This window comes from Entelurus aequoreus, linkage group LG23 (genome assembly GCF_033978785.1).
Source record: "Entelurus aequoreus isolate RoL-2023_Sb linkage group LG23, RoL_Eaeq_v1.1, whole genome shotgun sequence".
Lineage (NCBI taxonomy): Eukaryota > Metazoa > Chordata > Actinopteri > Syngnathiformes > Syngnathidae > Entelurus > Entelurus aequoreus.
Window position 1 is genome coordinate 16,106,060 of NC_084753.1, and position 20,000 is coordinate 16,126,059.

The 20,000-nt window shown below is 42.4% G+C and overlaps 1 protein-coding gene across 5 annotated transcripts in view; it reads right to left on the reverse strand.

The window, feature by feature from the left end:
- The window catches only part of sipa1l1 (signal-induced proliferation-associated 1 like 1), a 209,612-nt gene that overhangs the window by 61,174 nt on the left and 128,438 nt on the right, over window positions 1-20,000 (reverse strand). For all 5 annotated transcript variants that reach the window (XM_062034436.1, XM_062034437.1, XM_062034438.1 and 2 more), the window contains exons 8-9: window positions 18,127-18,230; window positions 17,833-17,990 (exon numbers count right to left, since the gene is read on the reverse strand). In XM_062034436.1, the coding sequence (XP_061890420.1) occupies window positions 17,833-17,990; window positions 18,127-18,230 (262 nt within the window). The remainder of the gene's footprint in view (window positions 1-17,832; window positions 17,991-18,126; window positions 18,231-20,000) is intronic.

Below are 20,000 nucleotides of genomic sequence, written 5' to 3' on the forward strand. Positions count from 1 at the left end.
GATAGATAGATCTTATAAACAAAACAAGTTTTCTTTTAAGTAACATATACATTTATCAGAGCTGTTTGTCCATCTTATGGAGGAATGTAGTTAATCATAGAACTGGCACCCAATGTTACTAAAAAAGTTAGATTTTGAATCGAGAATAATTTTGAAGCGAGAATTGATTCTGAATTGGATCTTTACCCCCAAAAATCGAATCGAATGGTGCCCAAAAATTCACAGCTCTAATAAGTAGTGAAAATTTGCATTGCATAGAAGAACTTACACCAATCACACATGCACGCACACGCAAAGATTAAATACCACAGTTACAATATCATTTAAAAAAAAAATACAATCTGTTTGAAAGCTGAACTGTTAGGAATTAATCTATAATACAACGATATACTGTACAATAAGTATTAGAGTGCTAAAAATGCCAGGAGTTAATAAATACTCAATAATACCTGTGTGCAGCTTTTTAAACAAATGATCATTAAAAAATTATCTTTTCCTTTCAAGGAAATTCGATAGATTTGGTGTTTTTTTTGTTTTTACTGCTAGTATTTTGTTTTCATTAAACATGACACTTTATTTTTGTCAACCCTATGCCTGTCCTTGCTTTCAAATGGACAAAAGGTGAACATTTGTTTTTGCAACGGCCTAATGAGCAGCACAGTTACAGTGAAAATAAATACCTCTGAACAAATGAGTCATGCTCGTTAGTTAACACATGCCTAAAAATATCTCAAGATGAATATAAAGGGGAACTGCACTTTAAAATGTTGAATATCGTTCACAATTATTATGAAAGACATGACGAGTGTATATTTTTTAATGCATTCTAAATATTAAATAAATGCGATCAAAAGTCTGCTTAAAATGGAGCCCATAGAAGCTGCTCTATTCGGCCAAAACACCCTTAAAAAAACGATCCAAACGCCTCCATTAGGGTTTTATATACACAATGTAAGTATACATGTAATGTAGTAACAAGCAGATTTATAATAACATTTAATATTTATGTGTTTTGATCATTTTAAACATACATTTATGTCAAAAACGCATCACAAAATTTGCTTCTTTTTTTTTTTTAACATCACTGATTATTACTCACTGCAGACCTCATGAGAGCCATGAAACATATCACTCACTGTACAATGTCGGCTGTCATTAGGATGCCGACTGATAATCTTATTATATTCCCGTTTTAGATGAAAAATTACTCATAATCCTCACGAAGAAAAGTGGGGTGGAACCAAGCGTCTTTTGTCCTCCTCGCCATTCCCGGGTCCAAAATGGCTGTCAAAGTGTACCAACAAGTCTGAATATGTCCTCATCCTTCTACTTTCCAGGTGAGAGGCATTGTTTTACGATCTACAATAAACTGTAATTAAAAAAGGAAGCATCTTACCACTCGATGATATGTCAACATAGGCACATACGCAAGTGATCAGGGTGCCGCTATAAATTGTTTGTCTGTGTTAGCACTTATAATAACAATATTACTAATACTAGGTTAATATTCAAGTCACAAAATGTAAATGGAGTATTGTTGGTGCTTTTTGGATGTTTTTTTATTGGGTATTACGGGCAGAATAGAGCATCTCCAATTAGCTCCCAAGTTAGAGTGCATTACAAAAAATACATCTGCCGTCATGTCTTTCATAATGATTGTGAACGATAGGCAAAATTCAGAAGCTCCCCCTTTAAAAGCCGAAGGGTAAATCAGAGCTAGTGAAGAGGTGTACATTACATAATCCGCTTAGTCAACTAATCGTTAAGATAGTCGATGACTAGTCGTTCATCAAAACAGTTGTTAGTGACAGCCATATTCCAAAAACACAAAACAGGTGCCCACATGCAAAAACATTGGGTTTTGCATAATATGACCCCTTAAAGCAAACAACACTGTCCTGAAAAGTGCTTTCTAAATTCATCCTTGTGTCTGTCACTAAAATGGTCCAATTGCAGATGCCCTCGCAGGTAGAAATTGCCAGGAGACGCGGCTGCAACTCGGAAGTCATCATCCCACACAAACGTTTCCCCTGCTGACATTCATCGACGCATATGTTGACACCATGAATCACCTTGTCTAATAAGCAGCTCAAGCTAATATGTCACCCACATGTTTCTAAATAAACCTCTGAGACACCCTCTTCCCACCGGCGAACCCTGCTATTCAATTACGCAAACCACCACTCCCTGCCGACATTTTCTCTCTCTGTGACAGACAAGAGGAAGGAAACGTTTAGGGAGCAGATGGTGATTTAGAGATTAGTAAACACAATAATATGATCACTTTGATAACCTTATTCGTAAGGGCTGGGCAATAAAACGATATCGATACATATTGCGATAGACACGTAATCAATATCAATAAAAAATGTGTTTGATAAAACTATCTATATATATTTTTTTTTATTCACTGGAAGAAACAGGAAGGTGCAAAGTAAGGTTGTTGCACGAACAAAGGCATTCGCTCTCCGGTAACCGAGCAACGCAGGAAGTGATCACTGATCAAAATGTTGAAAGAGCCATATTGGACCCAAAATATAAAAATCTGTGAGAAACTGCAAAAATTAAAAGCCTTAACTAAGTGTTATAATGAAAGCAACAAATTATGTAAGTGTCTATATTAGCTATTTTAGCCTACTATCAAAAAGAATGTGTCGCAGGCTGACGCAAATCTTCGTTGACAGAAATGTTGAAATGTAATATTTATTCTACACATTTTTACAACTTTGGAAAACATTAGTAAAATTGAAGCTTCTCGGAGGGTGAGATAACTCCTGGAAATTACTGGTTTAGAGTGGCCAAAGGTATAGATGTGTGTATCCAAGTTAAAGAAAACTTCTTCCTCTAATGGATTTATTACAATCTTTGCAAGCTGGGTAACGTTTGCTGTGGTCTGGAACAACATGACCCACAAATAACTATTAGAAATGTAGCCAATATTACATATTGTCCTGAGACATGCAAATATAAGTTAAATATCCAGAGGACATAAGTACAGGAAATTAAATGTGTTAAAATATACCTACAAACGAGGCATAATGATGCAATATGTACATACAGCTTGCCTAAATAGCATGTTAGCATCGATTAGCTTGCAGTGACCAAATATGCCTGATTAGCACTCCATACAAGACAATAACATCAACAAATGTTTGGTGGACAAAATACGACAAAGAAGGAGTGGCCTAAAACACGTCTTTCTTAATATATTTTTGCTCCCACCTTTTTCCATTTTTAGACATTTTTGAAAAAGCTCCACTAGCTAAAGAGAAACATGCGGCTCTAGAACCGCGAGGTAACAGTATCAACGTGGGCTGGGTGATATATTAATTTGTAGAAAAGTTGCAGGGCATTTATAAGTTAAAAACTTTTTTTAAAGACTAATCAACCAAAAATGTCTGTAGTACCTCCACGGGAACTTCTAGGTGTCCCGGACCCCGTGTTGAAGACGTCTGATATGAAACGTATCATAAATATTTTCAGAGCTTTGCACCGATACCAACTGGACTGTTCAGATTGTCTTAGAAGACGTTTCGCTTCTCATGCAAACAAGCTTTATCATTCATGCTCTCAGACTTTGATAGGACAGCTTTAGTCTGACAGGATAAATACGTTAGATCCAAACTTATTCATTCTCTAAGCTAAGGACATGTCTCTTTAATGCCCCCACAAGAATGAATAGTCCTCCCTCGCTACTAGGGATGAGTACCGTTCACATTTGAACCAATACAGTACCAATTAACAGTACCTGGGACTCGATACCGGTACTCAATTTTCTGCACTTCTTATTGTGTTAACAATAATTGTTTTTGACAAAATCCATTTTTTTATAGCAACATTTAAAAATTAGCTTATTATGATAACTGCTGTCCAGTTATCTTGCTCATTGGCAGGTATGACATTAAGTTGCAGATACAGTTGCACGTCCAGGACGTTAGATGGCAGTAGTGTATAGTTGATGGTGTGGTTTTTGTTGTTGTTGCGCCCTAAAAAGTGTTAACACTGTAAGTATTGTACTTATTACGAACCAGCTGTTTGATTGTAATGTTCATCTTAGATGTAGTTTTTATTGACTAATTTGAAGGTGTTTAAATCGCCATGCAAAATCGCTAATGTTAATCAGTAGCCTGTCAATAACAAAGCATCACGCTAATGCATTTTTGAAAAGTGGAGCCTTACTTTGAGCATTTGAGTCAATTTCTTTATTGGCATTGAAAATTGAAAATACAGAGAGGTCGTTTGGCTGAGTCCGCTCTCAGTGCTGCTGGAGTGATCGCGTGAGGTCACACGCAACCCAGGTATCGTAACATGGCACCGTTGGATTGGTTCCCCGTAGGACCGTTGGAATTCGGGCTGTGCTAAAACGTACTGGATTCAGTACCCATCACTACGTGCTACATGTCACCGTTTCACTAAATCACTTTTTTAAATTTTATTATTAATTAAATAATATTCCACATGTTTTTGGCTGAAATTAAGTGTTGAATTAAGTTTTATTTTGTACATTAGATGTATTACAGTGCAGTGTTAGTCCAATTCTCCATTAGTATTATGTTGTGGCAATTTGTGGGTAATGGTTTAACTCCATTATGTTAACAAGACAATAAAAAAATAAAAAAAATAATCAAGCCGACCACCTTTTGGCAGAACAACTCTTTTGGCAGAACAACTTTTTGATGGACTTCATTTTCAGCTCCTGCTTCATCAATAACACATCTACATTGGCAAGCCTTTAACTTCAGCTGGACTACGCATCGGACACTCGGCGCTGCACATCAGGCTAACTGCTATCAGCTATCAACAGCTGTCCATCAGAAATGGACAGGAACTATTTCGCTGTACTTCATCTTTGACATCATAGAGCTTTGACTTGAGCGATGTGGAAAACAACGCAGACACACAATGCTAACACGGACTTCTAACACCACATAACTATCGCAGCTGTGAGTGTCAAGTTGACCAAGTTTATGCGGAGCACACGCCGGTGGTTTCACACATTAAAGCCCAGGTGTGACTTAAAGGATGTGACAAAGGAATTCCAGGTCGTGGCCGTGTTGTAGCGGCCGGAAGACAGCCATAGCAAGGACGTTTCAAGGATCCACGAGCTACCGCTGAGTAGTGTAATTGACTGCAGAACACACTCAAGGCTAATATATTGGGTAAAACAAGTGTAAAGGTGGCTATAATATACTATTAATTTAATAATAATAACAATCTTACTTCGTTAAAATCCAGTCCTAATTAACCGTGATAAACAAGAGGACTGATGTCACAGTAATGTGACAGAGAGCGACAAACTGGATTATAATAAAAACGGACCGTATCGAGACCCCATTCTAAAAGCTCTCTACCTGACAAAACTAAGTGAAATTGGTGGAGTTGATCCACAAGAGATTTGAGTAAGCTACCATTGTCAAAGCCAAACATGTTTATATCTCATCAACGAAACCAGTTTTTATACCGGTGAGTGAAATTGGTGGAGTTGATCCACAAGAGATTTGAGTAAGCTACCATTGTCAAAGCCAAACATGTTTATATCTCATCAACGGAGCCAGTTTTTATACCGGTGAAGAATTCCAGAATGAGAAATTTGTTAAGTTTCATTGTCCTCTGTTCAAATTGCGCATCATCTACAGCTTTTTATCTCTTACGTGTCAGAGTAATTTCATAAGCAGGTTTCCCTGAAAAAAACGAGCAATTATTACTTTTAAATACTTTAATCACTGTGCGACTTCTCCGGAGTTAATATTCATTCATTTCTGTGCTTACCCATGACTAAAAGTAAACAGACAACATACTTTTTTTCGCCAAAGTGCTGTATGTTGTTTGTAGCCCGCAGCTAACTTGGCTAACGTTAACAGCCTACTAAATGCTACGTGTGTAACAGAATAAAACATGCTTTGGTTCAAATTGAAAATGCAGTGAACACACAAACATGTACCAGGTGATGGCGTTAAAAGTGATGTTTGATCGTCTCACGGCTGCTATCCAGGCTATTCGACGTCTCTTTATCAGCTCACTAGCCCGAGTTCCTTAGCTGTGCTTTCACGATGGAAATGAGAAAAATATCTCCAAATCATTTTTTTTTTTTTGAAGCAACGACGACAACAATTGCAACAGTTATTGATGCCGCACGGTCGCACCATTTTTTTTTTAACTTGTGAAAGAAAAAAACAAAACCTTAGCAAAGAGTCTTGCTTTCAGTCATGTAAATCAATCAATCAATCAATCAATCAATGTTTATTTATATAGCCCTAAATACGCTACTCAGACGCTCCTAAGACCCACAATGCATTGTGTTTACATCACACTTTCAAACCCTATACCAGGACTGCACCATCTTATCAGACTAGAGATGATTGAGAGGATTTTTTTTAAGACAATGCTTTGGCAGGCCAGATTTACCCACAGGCCACCTATCGAGTGGCAACAACTACTGCACTCATCTTTTAATCGGTGTGTAGCGCCCTATGAAATTCAATTTCCCAATACTTGAGGCTGTTTTGGAATAAAAATCAGAGCCGCTCAAGTTACGGCTTCCTTCATGTCTGTAAATTGAGCTTGCATCGGTGGTCTCTTATACAGCAACACAAGCAGATGAGATGTGTTGCGGTTGTGCGTCTGCAGTCTCAGTTTGTGTTTCAAGTAGCTGTTCCAACATTATTTAGTTCAGAACGGGGTGGTTGAGTGTTTCGGGGACAAAGAAGCGGTCTCGGACGTATGATTTCCCCAGACAAATTTTTCTTCTCATGATGATAGCATTTCCGTCACATGTATGTGTGCTATTCCACTTTGAAAGGGGAACTGTACTTTTTGGGGAATTTTGCCTATCATTCACAATCCCTACGTAACACAAGAACACAAATGACTCTTTTTTTTTTTTTTTCCCAAGATGGCGGCGCGCACAGACGCAGCGGCTCACGGCTCTCCTTTTCAGTGCTCTTTACTCCTTCTTTTCTTCTTGTTTTTTTTCCTTTTGTGCACCACCTGTACTGCAAACACCCGGTACACCCGTCAGTCACTCTTGGATATCGGGAACTCGCACCAGATATCTGTTTCGAGCGACTTTCACCACAAGCACAACATCCCAGACGACATAGCAAGAGCACCGGGCTCTCCGTGGTTTGTTGTCGGGTCTGGGAGACGGCGCAGACGGAGGAGGGAGAGGAAGCAGAAGCGTGGCCGCAGGTCCGGCGTCTTGCTCAGGCTTAGGAAACAACCCCACAAGCCACCTCTAACGAGCCTGTTCCTCTCCAATGCCAGATCCCTCGTACAGAAGATGGACGACCTGGAGTTACAACTCGCTGGAAACCGCTATGTTCGGGACTGTTGTGCTATGATTATCACCGAAACCTGGCTTCACCCGGAAATACCCGATGCTAGCATGCAGCTAGCCGGCCGCACTCTGCTCCGCCGGGACAGAACTAAGGACTCCGGTAAGAGCAGAGGAGGGGGGCTCTGTATTTACGTGCATGAGAACTGGTGCAACAACGGGACAATCATTGAACAGCACTGTTGCCCGGACGTGGAGTACATGTCTGTTAGATGTCGGACTTTTTTTTTCCCGAGAGAGCTGTCTGTTGTTATCATCACGGCTGTGTATATTCCACCGGACGCCAAAGCAAACACAGCGCTCTCTCTTCTGCTGAACACCGTCAACGAACAGCAGCGGGCCCACCCCGACGGTGTTCATATCATAGCAGGGGATTTTAATAAGGCCAATCTAAAGACTGTACTCCCTAAGTTCTACCAGCACGTGAAGTGTTCTACAAGGGGCAAGAACACCCTTGACCACGTGTATACCAACGTGAAGCACGCGTACAGAGCTACACCCCTCCCCCAGCTTGGACAGTCAGACCATCTTTCCCTCCTGCTCTCTCCTACCTACGCCAGGCCAGGCCCATCACAAAGTCTGTTATGACCTGGCCTGACGATGCACTCCCCAAACTTCAGGACTGCTTCCAACACACGAATTGGGACCTCTTCCAACAACAGGAGCTGGAGACAGCCACAGGAACGGTGCTGGACTACATACAGTTCTGCATCGGGAATGTGACTGTGGAAAAAACCATCCGGGTTTACCCCAACAAGAAACCCTGGATGACCAGCCAAGTCCGCACACTCCTCAGGGCCCGCGACGCAGCCTTCAGGTCAGGGGACAGGGCACTGTACAGTGCTGCTAGAGCCGACCTGAAGAGAGGGATTAAAAAAGCAAAGGCGGACCACAGGAGGTGCATATAGTCCCATCTGTCCAGCAATAACTCACGGGAGGTGTGGCGGGGCATTCATGACATCACGAACTACAGAGGCTGCAATGTGACAACTGCGGATCAGAGTGCGACACTGGCAGAGAAGCTTAACTGTTTCTTTGCCCGTTTCGATACCCCCCAGCGACACTCATCTGCTCCAGCCCTGCCCCCGCCCCCACCGGGCTCCGGCACCACTCCACTCACTGTACAGGAGCACAGTGTCAGACGAGTGCTCCTGGCTGTGAACCCCAGGAAGGCTGCCGGACCAGACGGAGTACCTGGAAAGGTGCTCAGGGCGTGCGCCCACCAGCTCGCTCCCCCCCTCACCAGGATCTTCAACCTCTCCCTGGCTCAGGCAGTCATCCCATCCTGCCTGAAGTCATCTACAATAATCCCAGTGCCGAAGAAGTCTCCCATCACCAGCCTGAATGATTACCGACCAGTGGCCCTCACTCCGGTAATCATGAAGTGCTTCGAGAGACTGGTTCTCCAGCACATCAAGGACCATATCCCTCCAGACTTTGACCCCCACCAGTTCGCATACCGGGCGAACAGATCCACAGAGGACGCCATCGCTGTTGCTCTCCACTCTGCTCTGAACCACCTGGAGCAGCAGCAGAGCTACGTCCGGATGCTCTCTGTGGATTATAGTTCTGCCTTAAATACAATAATCCCGGACAGACTCTGCAATAAACTGGACACTCTTGGCCTCCCCCCTCTCACAAACGCCTGGATAAGGGACTTCCTAACGGACCGACCCCAGAATGTGAGACTTGGCCCCCACCTCTCATCCACCCGCATGCTGAGCATCGGCTCCCCACAGGGCTGTGTGCTGAGCCCCCTCCTCTACTGCCTCTACACCCATGACTGCAGTCCAGCCCACAGTGACAACCTTATCGTCAAGTTTGCTGACGATACCACAGTGGTCGGGCTCATCTCCAGGGGTGACGAGGCTGCCTACAGGGAGGAGGTCCTGAAGCTGACGGCCTGGTCTTCAGAGAACAACCTCGCTCTCAACACCAGCAAGACCAGAGAGATCATCGTCGACTTCAGGAGGAGCAGCACCGACCCTGCCCTCCTCTACATCAACGGTGAGCGTGTGGAGGGGGTCCACACCTTCAGGTACCTTGGAGTCCATATCTCTAACGACTTTTCCTGGACAGTCAACACCACAGCAATCATCAAGAAGGCTCAGCAGCGGCTACACTTCCTGAGAGTCCTCGGGAAGTACAACCTGAAGCCTGACCTGCTGCTGACCTTCTACCGCTCGTCCATCGAGAGCCTGCTGACCTACTGTATTACAGTATGGTACGGCAGCTGCGCTGCAGCAGACAGGGAGAGGCTGCAAAGAGTGGTCAAGACGGCTCAAAAGATCATCGGCCGCCCTCTCCCCTCTCTGATGGACATCTACACCTCCCGCTGCCTCAACAGAGCCAGTGCCATCATCAAGGACAGCACCCACCCTGGCTCTGACCTGTTCCACCTGCTGCCCTCTGGGAAGCGCTACAGGTGCATTAAAACCAAGACGAACAGGCTAAAAAACAGCTTCTTCCCCAGGGCCATAACCACCCTGAACAGACTTCCCCATTGACGCTCATAACTGCCTTCTCTTCGGTGCAATAACCCATTCCACCAACCACCCTGTTTCATGTAGATATTCATGTACATATTCATTTCACCCTCTGTATAGAGTGTACACTTGTTTTATTGCACTGTATGGAATGGCCTCAATCTCGTTACCCTGCGTAATGACAATAAAGCTGATTCTGATTCTGATTCTATGAGAGTGGCTAACTGTAGCTAATGGGAGTACACTATTAAGCTCATAAATTGTGACACTAGGGTCGCATGATGGCGATAATTTGGCGCGTTCCTAAGATACAGAGCCAACGTGCAGGTGAAAAGGTATTTAATGACTCAACAACCAAAAAGGCGAGAGCAACTGGGAAGGGCTCTGAAAGCGTAGAGGAAGCCACGAACGACAAAAACTAAACTAAACTCAACAGGCTAAAAAGTAAATGAAAACAGAATGCTGGAAAACAGCAAAGACTTACGATTCTTGGTGAGCAATGTCCCGACAACAAAAGACAGCACCCGCACAACCTAAATAATCTTGATTGATAACAGAAAACCGGTGCGGGGAATAGTGCTTGGAGGCAGGAGTCAAGTAGGGGAATTACAAAAACGGAAGTGCCACCAAAATAAAAGCACAGGACAGGAACTAAAGCACTAACCACAGGAAAAGACAAACAAACTCAAAATAAGGCAAAGGATGGACATTAAATCCCTCTAAAAAACATCCAAAAACCACCAACAATACTCCATTGACAAGTCGTGACCTAAATATTAACCAAGTATTAGCGATATTGTTATTATAAGCACTAACGCAGACAAACTACTTTAGCGACGCCGTGATCACAGAGCTAACTATCTTATTCTGCTATATCGACATATTGAGGTTGGTGAGCTGCTGCATCGCCTCTGAGCTGGTGAAAGTTAATTCTCGATTATAAATCGCTGCTAAGCATTAAAATCAGCTTTGAATAATGACAAATAAGGAAGCAACACCACAAAAAAAAGTGGCACACAGTAATATTGCCTGCTCAAAATTTTCTCAAAGTCAAGCTCGCTGTGTCAGTTTAAAGTGAACGCACTTTACTCACGACGAGTCACGAGCGCGTTTTATCAACTGTCCTCCTAGCGATCCATTAATCCACAGGCCAATATTAACCAACTCAAAAAAAGTGAAAAATGGAGGTATAATATAACAATCCATAAAGTTTCTTTGAAGCGATATAGCATCTATTGTGACTGACAGGTGTCATGACTGACAGGTGTCTGGTTGGCGTCTGACGTCACTCCATTACGGCGCCTTTGCGTGTAATTAAAAGACATCTTGCTTAAATGTGCTTCATTTCCTGCTGTGTCTTGACTACAAACTGGACGATCGAGTATTATACTTGCTCACTGAGTCTCTTTATTTATATAATACACACTACACACATACATAGGTAGCACAACACGGAGTATGGCTTCCGGTCCGTCACTCAAATACATCTGTGTGCAACATAAACACAAATAGCAAAATCCTATTGTTACAAAGTGCACACCCACATAACATGCTAATTGAATGTATTGATTTATATGATGTATTTGATATGAAATATCATGTAAAAGGTCTGTGCTCTGCACATGAATGCCATATATAAACAATGTTTCCAGCTGAGTGTAATTGTAACGAATAGAAAGAGTGATGGATCTGTGTGGTCTTTACAAGAAGATGACATAACTGCATTTCACCTTGCACTGCACACAAAGTTGACTTCTTTAAGACTTGAAAAAAAAAAAAACCCAATAAATACCAGTATTGATAAAGAATAACGATAAGGGTATCGTACCAATTAAATGCTAACCATATACATCCCTAGTGCAACATGATGCTTAGTGTTTCACAAAAGCTGGATCTGTTTAGCACACAGCTTCTAAAACCTGTAGCTCATCCTCTTTATATTCAGGCGCAAAAATATAAGGTTCTAGATCGTCATTTGTCCCAAAGTAGTCTTTGCTGTCTCTCATGAAGTCTGCCATGGTTAGTAGTGTTGTTGCGGTTGAAGGGAAAAGCGAACATTGTGATGCGCCGCCGTATGCTTAAAATGAGCAAAATATGTAAATATTACAAGTTATTATGAATGTGCCTGTTACTACATTACATATATACTTACAGCATGTATATAATAAAACATTGATGGAGGTTTTTTAGAGCGCTTTATAGGCCGGATAAAGCGACCCCTGTTAGCTGACTTTTGCTAGAGATTATTTACGAGTTACAATGCATTAAAAAAAGAACATATGTGTTCTTGTCATAGGCATTGTGAATGATATGCAAAATTCCAGTAGATGCCGTTTTTATTGAACAATTCTGCATTACGTCCACATGGAAATCACAGAGCCATATATTTTTATGAAAACAACATAGAAAAGTTGTTTCGTAGCCACAACCGGGCATCTTAAAAATCAGAAGCCAAAGTAGTTGCAAGCGGGTTGCACAGACTCCACATAAAAATTGTGACCTTTTATGCTTATCGCTCTTCATCATTACAACTATCACTCAATACACTCAGCTGCACCTCTGAAAGCACTCGTGCTCAAAACACCTGTGAGTCAGTCCAACCAAAGACCTGCGACTCACGCAGGAAAAAGTGAAGGGGAGGAAGAACAGCTTAGTGTTCGCCGTAGTGAATAGGAGGCATGGCGAGCGTGAGCATTAACTTGAAGGGTGACAGTCGGAGAGAAGGACAAGAAAGCAGAGCGGCACAAATTGCTACGCTTGCAAGGCGACTGTGAGGCGGGAGGCTTGCCAAAACTAGATCAAAGGCACCACACTCGTGTACTTCCAGTGATTTTCAGTCTTATAAATCCACAGCGTGTGGGCAAATGCACACATCCAGTACTCACAATCTGCTGCCTACTGGGCCGGGGCACAAGTGAAAACATGTCAATAACACCCAGTGCAGTGGGAGGCTAGCATGTGCGAAAAGGCTACGTGTGCGTTATATTTACCACCGCTCTTTCATAGTAAAAAAAATAAGGTTAAAATAATTTTCGCCTAAAGGCACTGAATGCACATCGGCGATTGACAGAAGGCATGTTTAATACAGAATTGGCTCAACAGCAAGCCTCTTCATTCATGTGTGTGCGAGTGTTGTTGCTAAGTAACGATGTGGCACCATGGGGTACACAATTAAGACCTCACACAATGTGCCCTGACAGCAATTAAAACACCCATTAAAAGATAGGCAAAGGAAGAAAAAGCAAGAGCAAGATAAGCAGCAATGACAGAAAGAAAAAAGATAACAGAAAAGGAGAAGCAGAGAAAAGGATGTCTTTCATATCAGTTCTAAACAGGAAATAAAAAAAGGGCAGCATGTTCATTATGTCTTAAAAAGTACTCCAGGCTGGTAAATTGTATTTTATATTCCACATCTTTGTCAAAGTGGGAATAAATCATGAGGAATAGAAAGCCCTTACTGTCTTGCTGTGATTAAAACCAGACTAAATCTTTCTGAGGCCGAGTAGGAGGAACACTATTTTAGAAGTCGCCGGGGAAAAGACTATGGCTTAATTGCCACACTTCCATAGGAAGGGGATTCATATGGCCCTATTGGTCAGGGTTTACCTGACACATGAAACGTGACGAATTTGGGGATTGCGCTATCCACTTTAGCCGCCATATGGCAGTAGAGTGTTTAATATCTTAAAATGTGTTTTGTGGCAATTACAAATTTGCCCACAGCGTCAGTTGCTATGTAGAGTGGTATGGAAGTTAATTTGTGTCTTTATTACGAAAGCATGTTTTTTGACACTGAATTTATGCAACTGAATTTTTTGCGTTTGAATTTTGTGAAACTGATTTTTTTTTGTCCTTTCTGAGCTGCCACATTATCGTGGTAGAGGAGTTTGCGTGTCCCAATGATCCTAGGAGCTATGTTGTCCGGGGGCTTCTATGCCCCCTGGTAGGGTCTCCCAAGACAAACTGGTCCTAGTTGAGGGATCAGACGCTCAAAGACCTTTATGAAAAGTACAAATCGAGGACCTAGATTTCCCTTGCCCGGACGCGGGTCACCGGGGCTCCCCTCTGGAGCCAGGCCCAAAGGTGGGGCACGATGGCAAGCACCTGGTGGCCGGGCCTGTCCCCATGGGGCCGGGCCAGGCTCAGCCCGAAGAGGCAACGTGGGTCCCCCCTCCAATGGGCTCACAACTCATGGGAGTGGTCATAGAGGTCGGGTGCAGTGTGAGCTGGGCGGCAGCCGAAGGCGGGGCACTTGGCGGTCCGATCCTCGGCTACATAAGCTAGCTCTTGGGACGTGGAACGTCACCTCGCTGGGAGGGAAGGAGCCTGAGCCTGTGCCCAGGCCCAAACGCATTGTGAGGGTCTGCTGAATGTCTAGCAGAATCTCCTGTCAGAGAGAATTTCAATTCCCACCTCCGGAAGAACTTTGAACATGTCACGAGGGAGGTGATGGACATTGAGTCCGAGTGGACCATGTTCCGTGCCTCTATTGTCGAGGCGGCTGATTGGAGCTGTGGCCGCAAGATGGTTCGTTCCTGTCGTGGCGGTAATCCTAAAACCGGCTGGTGTACACCAGTGGTGAGGGATGCCATCAAGCTGAAGAAAGAGTCCTATCGGATCCTTTTGGCTCATGGGACTCCAGAGGCAGCGGACAGGTACCGACAGGCCAAGCGAAGTGCGGCTTCAGCGGTCGCGGAGGCAAAAACTTTGACATGGGAGGAGTTTGGGGAAGCCATGGAAAACGACTTCCTGACGGCTTCGAAACAATTCTGGACCACCATTCACTGCCTCAGGGGGGAAGCAGTGCACTGTCAACACCGTGTATGGTGAGGATGGTGTGCTGCTGACCTCGATTGCGGCTGTTGTGGATTGGTGGAGGGAATACTTAAAAGACCACCTCAATCCCGCCAATATGTCTTCCTATGAGGAAGCAGTGCCTGGGGAATCTGTGGTGGGCACTCCTATTTCTGGGGCTGAGGTTGCCGAGGTACTTAAAAAGCTCCTCGGTGGCAAGGCCCCGGGGGTGGATGAGATCCGCCCGGAGTTCCTTAAGGTTCTGGATGCTGTGCGGCTGTCTTGGTTGACAAGACTCTGCAACATCGCGTGGACATCGGGGGCAGTACCTCTGGATTGGCAAACCGGGGTGGTGGTTCCTCTCTTTTAAGAAGGGGAACCGGAGGGTGTGTTCCAACTATCGTGGGATCACACTCCTCAGCCTTCCCGGTAAGGTCTATTCAGGTGTACTGGAGAGGAGGCTACGCCGGATAGTGGAACCTCGGATCCAGGAGAAACAATGTGGTTTTCGTCCTGGTCGTGGAACGGTAGACCAGCTCTATACTCTCGGCAGGGTCCTTGAGGGTGCATGGGAGATTGCCCAACCAGTCTACATGTGCTTTGTGCACTTGGAGAAAGCATTCGACCGTGTCCCACAGGAAGTCCTGTGGGGAGTGCTCAGAGAGTATGAGGTATCGGACTGTCTGATTGTGGCAGTCCGCTCCCTGTATGATCAGTGTCAGAGCTTGGTCCCTATTGCCGGCAGTAAGTCGGACCTGTTTCCAGTGAGGGTTGGACTCCGCCAAGACTGCCCTTTGTCACCGATTCTGTTCATAACTTTTATGGACAGAATTTCTAAACGCAGTCAGAGCGTTGAGGGGATCTGATTTGGTAGATGCAGGATTAGGTCTCTGCTTTTTGCAGATGATGTGGTCCTGATGGCTTCAACTGGCCAGGATCTTCAGCTCTCAATGGATCGGTTCGCAGCTGAGTGTGAAGCGACTGGGATGAGAATCAGCACCTCCAAGTCCGAGTCCATGGTTCTCGCCCGGGAAAGGGTGGAGTGCCATCTCCGGGTTGGGGAGGAGATCTTGCCCCAAGTGGAGGAGTTCAAGTATCTCGGAGTCTTGTTCACGAGTGGGGGAAGAGTGGATCGTGAGATCGACAGGTGGATCGGTGCGGCGTCTTCAGTAATGCGGACGCTGTAGCGATCCGTTGTGGTAAAGAAGGAGCTGAGCCGGAAGGCAAAGCTCTCAATTTACCGGTCGATCTACATTCCCATCCTCACCTATGGTCATGAGCTTTGGGTTGTGACCGAAAGGACAAGATCACGGGTACAAGCGGCCGAAATGAGTTTCCTCCGCCGGGTCGCGGGGCTCTCCCTTAGAGATAGGGTGAGAGGCTCTGTCATCCGGGAGGAGCTCAGAGTAAAGCCGCTGCTCCTCCACATTGAGAGGAGCCAGATGAGGTAGTTCGGGCATCTGCTCAGGATGCCACCCGAACGCCTCCCTAGGGAGGTGTTTAGGGCACATCCGACCGGCAGGAGGCCAAGGGGAAGACCCAGGACACGTTGTAAAGACTATGTCTCCCGGCTGGCCCGGGAACGCCTCGGGATTCCCCGGGAGGAGCTGGACGAAGTGGCTGAGGAGAGGGAAGTCTGGGCTTCTCTGCTTAGGCTGCTGCCCCCGCGACCCGACCTCGGATAAGCGGAAGAAAATGAATGGATGGATGATTTTTTTTTTTTTTTTACATCAAATTATGCTGACAATTTAATTGAGAAAAAAATGGCTCGCAAAATGTTTGTGTAAAAATTCAGTGTGTAAAAGTTCAGTGTAAAAAATTCAGTGGAGAGATACGTGTGGACTGCCTGTTCAATAAATGAGGCTAGCAAGTACCTGAAAGCAATCAGCACCAAAACGATGTTTCATTGAGAATATAGAACATTACACACTGCGCTCAAAAATCTGTCAAAATGTTTTAATATGACTTTGGTCAGCTACGAAGTCGCACCGTATAATTATGATGTGTGTATAAGGACCGCAAAATGGCACATATTAGGAGACATATCTGGTGTTTTGTTTCTCAACATTATGCAAGACCAATTTTTCTTACCTATTGGTATCTGCTGATATGTATTTTGGATCTGCATAAATTCCAAAAATGTGCGTGCGTCCGCCATTGTATTCCGCGCCGTAGTCAATAAGCTCCTTCTTTTTCTCTATGCTATTGTTGGGAGGCATTTACTCTCCGTGGTGGCCATTTCTAATATAAAGTAGCGTAAAGTTCTAACTTTTATCTGTCAATAGACTCGCTATGGAAGTGCTAAAAACTACAACAGAAATGGCGAAAAGACTGTCGAAGTGGAGGCACGTAAATGAGACCGCCCACAAAACGGTGCATTCCAGAACGAAGGTCAGAAAGTGACTTAAAGATGGTCTGTAAAACATAATCCATGCAACATTTTTACCAAAGAACCACCATTACATGTTATGTAGACAACAAGGAAGTGTTTTAAATGTAGAACAAAACATCATAATATGACCCTTTTAAGGCTACAACTACTTCAAATCAAATATTTGACTTCTGAGTTTTGGAGGGAAAATATTGCATAATTTTTGTTTATGCCAAACAAAAAATGGCTTTACTTTGACAAAAAGGGTATAAAACATACAAAAACATTAAAAAATAACAACAACTTAATACCAATGGATAGATCTGAAGTTGATCTACAGCTTTAAGCATTAGTAAAAAAAAGTAAAAAAACAAATAATGTATGGGGGGTATATTGCATAGTGTTTTTGCCATTGCAAAAAAGGTGTTTCCTTTGACAAAAAGGGCATAAAACAAAAAACATAGAAAAGTTTATATCAACGAATAGATCTGAAATTGACCTAGACTGAAAGTAAAATAAATAAATAATTTTATATATATATATATATATATATATATATATATATATATATATATATATATATATATATATATATATATATATATATATATATATATATATATATATATATATATGACTTACTTATACAACTTTAATGACTGAGACCCTTTTGGGTCCTCTGACCTATAACGTTCATAACATTGAAGGATCCGGTGCGCCCTATGGTCCGAAAAATACAGAAATCAAGTTGGGTGATTAGCTTCTCTTTAAAGTCAATGGAAAATGCAGGTCCCAAATCATGCCTTCTTTTCCTTTCATACAGTAGATGTATCTTAGGGGGTGCTCACCTGTAGGAGGTGTTGTCAGAACAGGGATTGTGTACCCGAACGACCAAAAAGACATGTTGGAAGTGTGAACGGATGTTTTTGGGGGTGAAGGGGAGCGCTCCTGGTTCCTGGAACACAATGGTGACGATGTCATTACCGATGTGGCGCTTCCGCAGCAGCTGGAAATAGCCAAGAACGAGAGAAGAAAGCAGGGTTAGCTACAATCCTTTTTCAATCTTTGACAATTGCATGAAGCAAATTAATTTGACAGACACCAAGTTAGCAATGCAGCTGAAAGGCAGAGGCCGTACTTACTTGTTGTTTATTGTTGGGCGTGTAGGGAAGCATGGTTGAAACGTGGAACATGAGCTCATAATCTTTATGTGTGGTATACAGGGAGTGAGTGCCAGTTGAGTCAGCTGCAGGAAACACAATTGACTGTGAAATTGCCAATCCCAACAGTCAATTAGACCCACATCCCAGCTATTACACAAGTAGGTCCATTAAAAAAAAGAACTTTTGAAACTTTGTAAAATAGGATTTCCTGTGAGACCGTTTACCGTTTTAATGACAACAGAATCAATGGTGACGAACTGTTGGTTCTCAGAGGATGCAAATAGTGATGGAGCTGTTCTTCTAATAGGCCTCCCCATTATTCTGTCTCTGTGGTGCTCTCCGCACCCTGTATAAATGGATCACTTATTCATCCAGGTAGTAACGTGCCAGATGTGAACAACACCAATTATTGATGACATGCGTATTTTTAGAAGCCAAATGCTCCCCAAGAAGAGTGTCTCAACGTACTCCTACACCTCCAGTGTCTGGCAGCTGCGCATTTGCTGGCACTTGGAACTGTACTTTTGTCATAAGTGTACTAAATTGTTTAGATTGTTTGAGCTGCCAGGACCCCGTCTGTTGAGCCCCACACTTCATACTGTGAACCGTGGCTCACCAACATAATTAATTGATATATTTTCATTGTTTACCCTAATTATTCCTTTCACGTGAGATATATCTACAATAAAACAACAAAATAAATCAAAGTAAAAAATTATAGTTCGGGATGTCCCAATCAACATATTCGGCCTCTGATCCTATACTTTGACATTGTAGAAGTAAACATGTACATAGCAAATAAGTAAACACAATAATATGGGGCGGCGAATGTAAAAGTTCAGTCACACTTTTCTAGTAGATATATTTTTCTAATTTAACTAACTTTTCTTAGATTTAGTCAATTTTTTCATCACCTTTAAGTTGAAATTAAATGTTGACTATAAATATTGTATCTAAACCTAAATCTTAAATAAACATCTATATGTTAAATACAAATCTATATGTTAGATCTAAACCTAAATCTTAAATATAAATCTATATGTTGGATGTTAAATCCAAACCTAAATGTTCAATTTAAACCTAAATCTTAAATCTAAACCTAAATCTTAAATCTAAATATAAATGTGAGCGCTAAATATTAAATCTAAACTCAAGTATTAAATTTAAACCTAAATCTCAAATCTAAACTTAAATGTTAAATCTAAACCAAAATGTTAAATCTAAACCAGAATCTTAAATCTAAACCTAAATGTTGAATATAAATCTTAAATCTAAATGTGATAAATGTTAAATCTAAACCTAAATGTTAAATGTAAATCTGTATGTTAAATCTAAACCTAAATGTTAAATATAAATCTTAAATCTAAATGTGATAAATGTTCAATCTAAACCTAAATGTTAAATGTAAATCTGTATGTTAAATCTAAACCTAAATCTTAAATCTAAACTTAACTGTTGAGTGTAAACCAAAATCTTATAAATAAATCTAAATGTGAGCGCTAAATGTTAAATGTGAGTACTAAATGTTAAATCTAAACCTACATCTTAAATCTAAATGTGAGCGCTAAATGTTAAAAGAGAGCACTAAATGTTAAATCTAAACCTAAATCTTATTCTAAACAAGACCTGGTGCCTGGTAGGAACTACAACTCAGGACATCTCCTCACAAAGTTTCGAAAACATGGTTCAGAGATTAGGCAAATGTGCGAGGTTAACACAGGGACACAGCTGCAGTAAAGGTCCCTGATCCAATCCCATAATTGGAACATCTCTAGTAATAATAATAATAATAATATACTTGATTTTTTTGTAAAAGGCTAATAAGAAAAGGGGATTTTATAGGTTGGATTTTG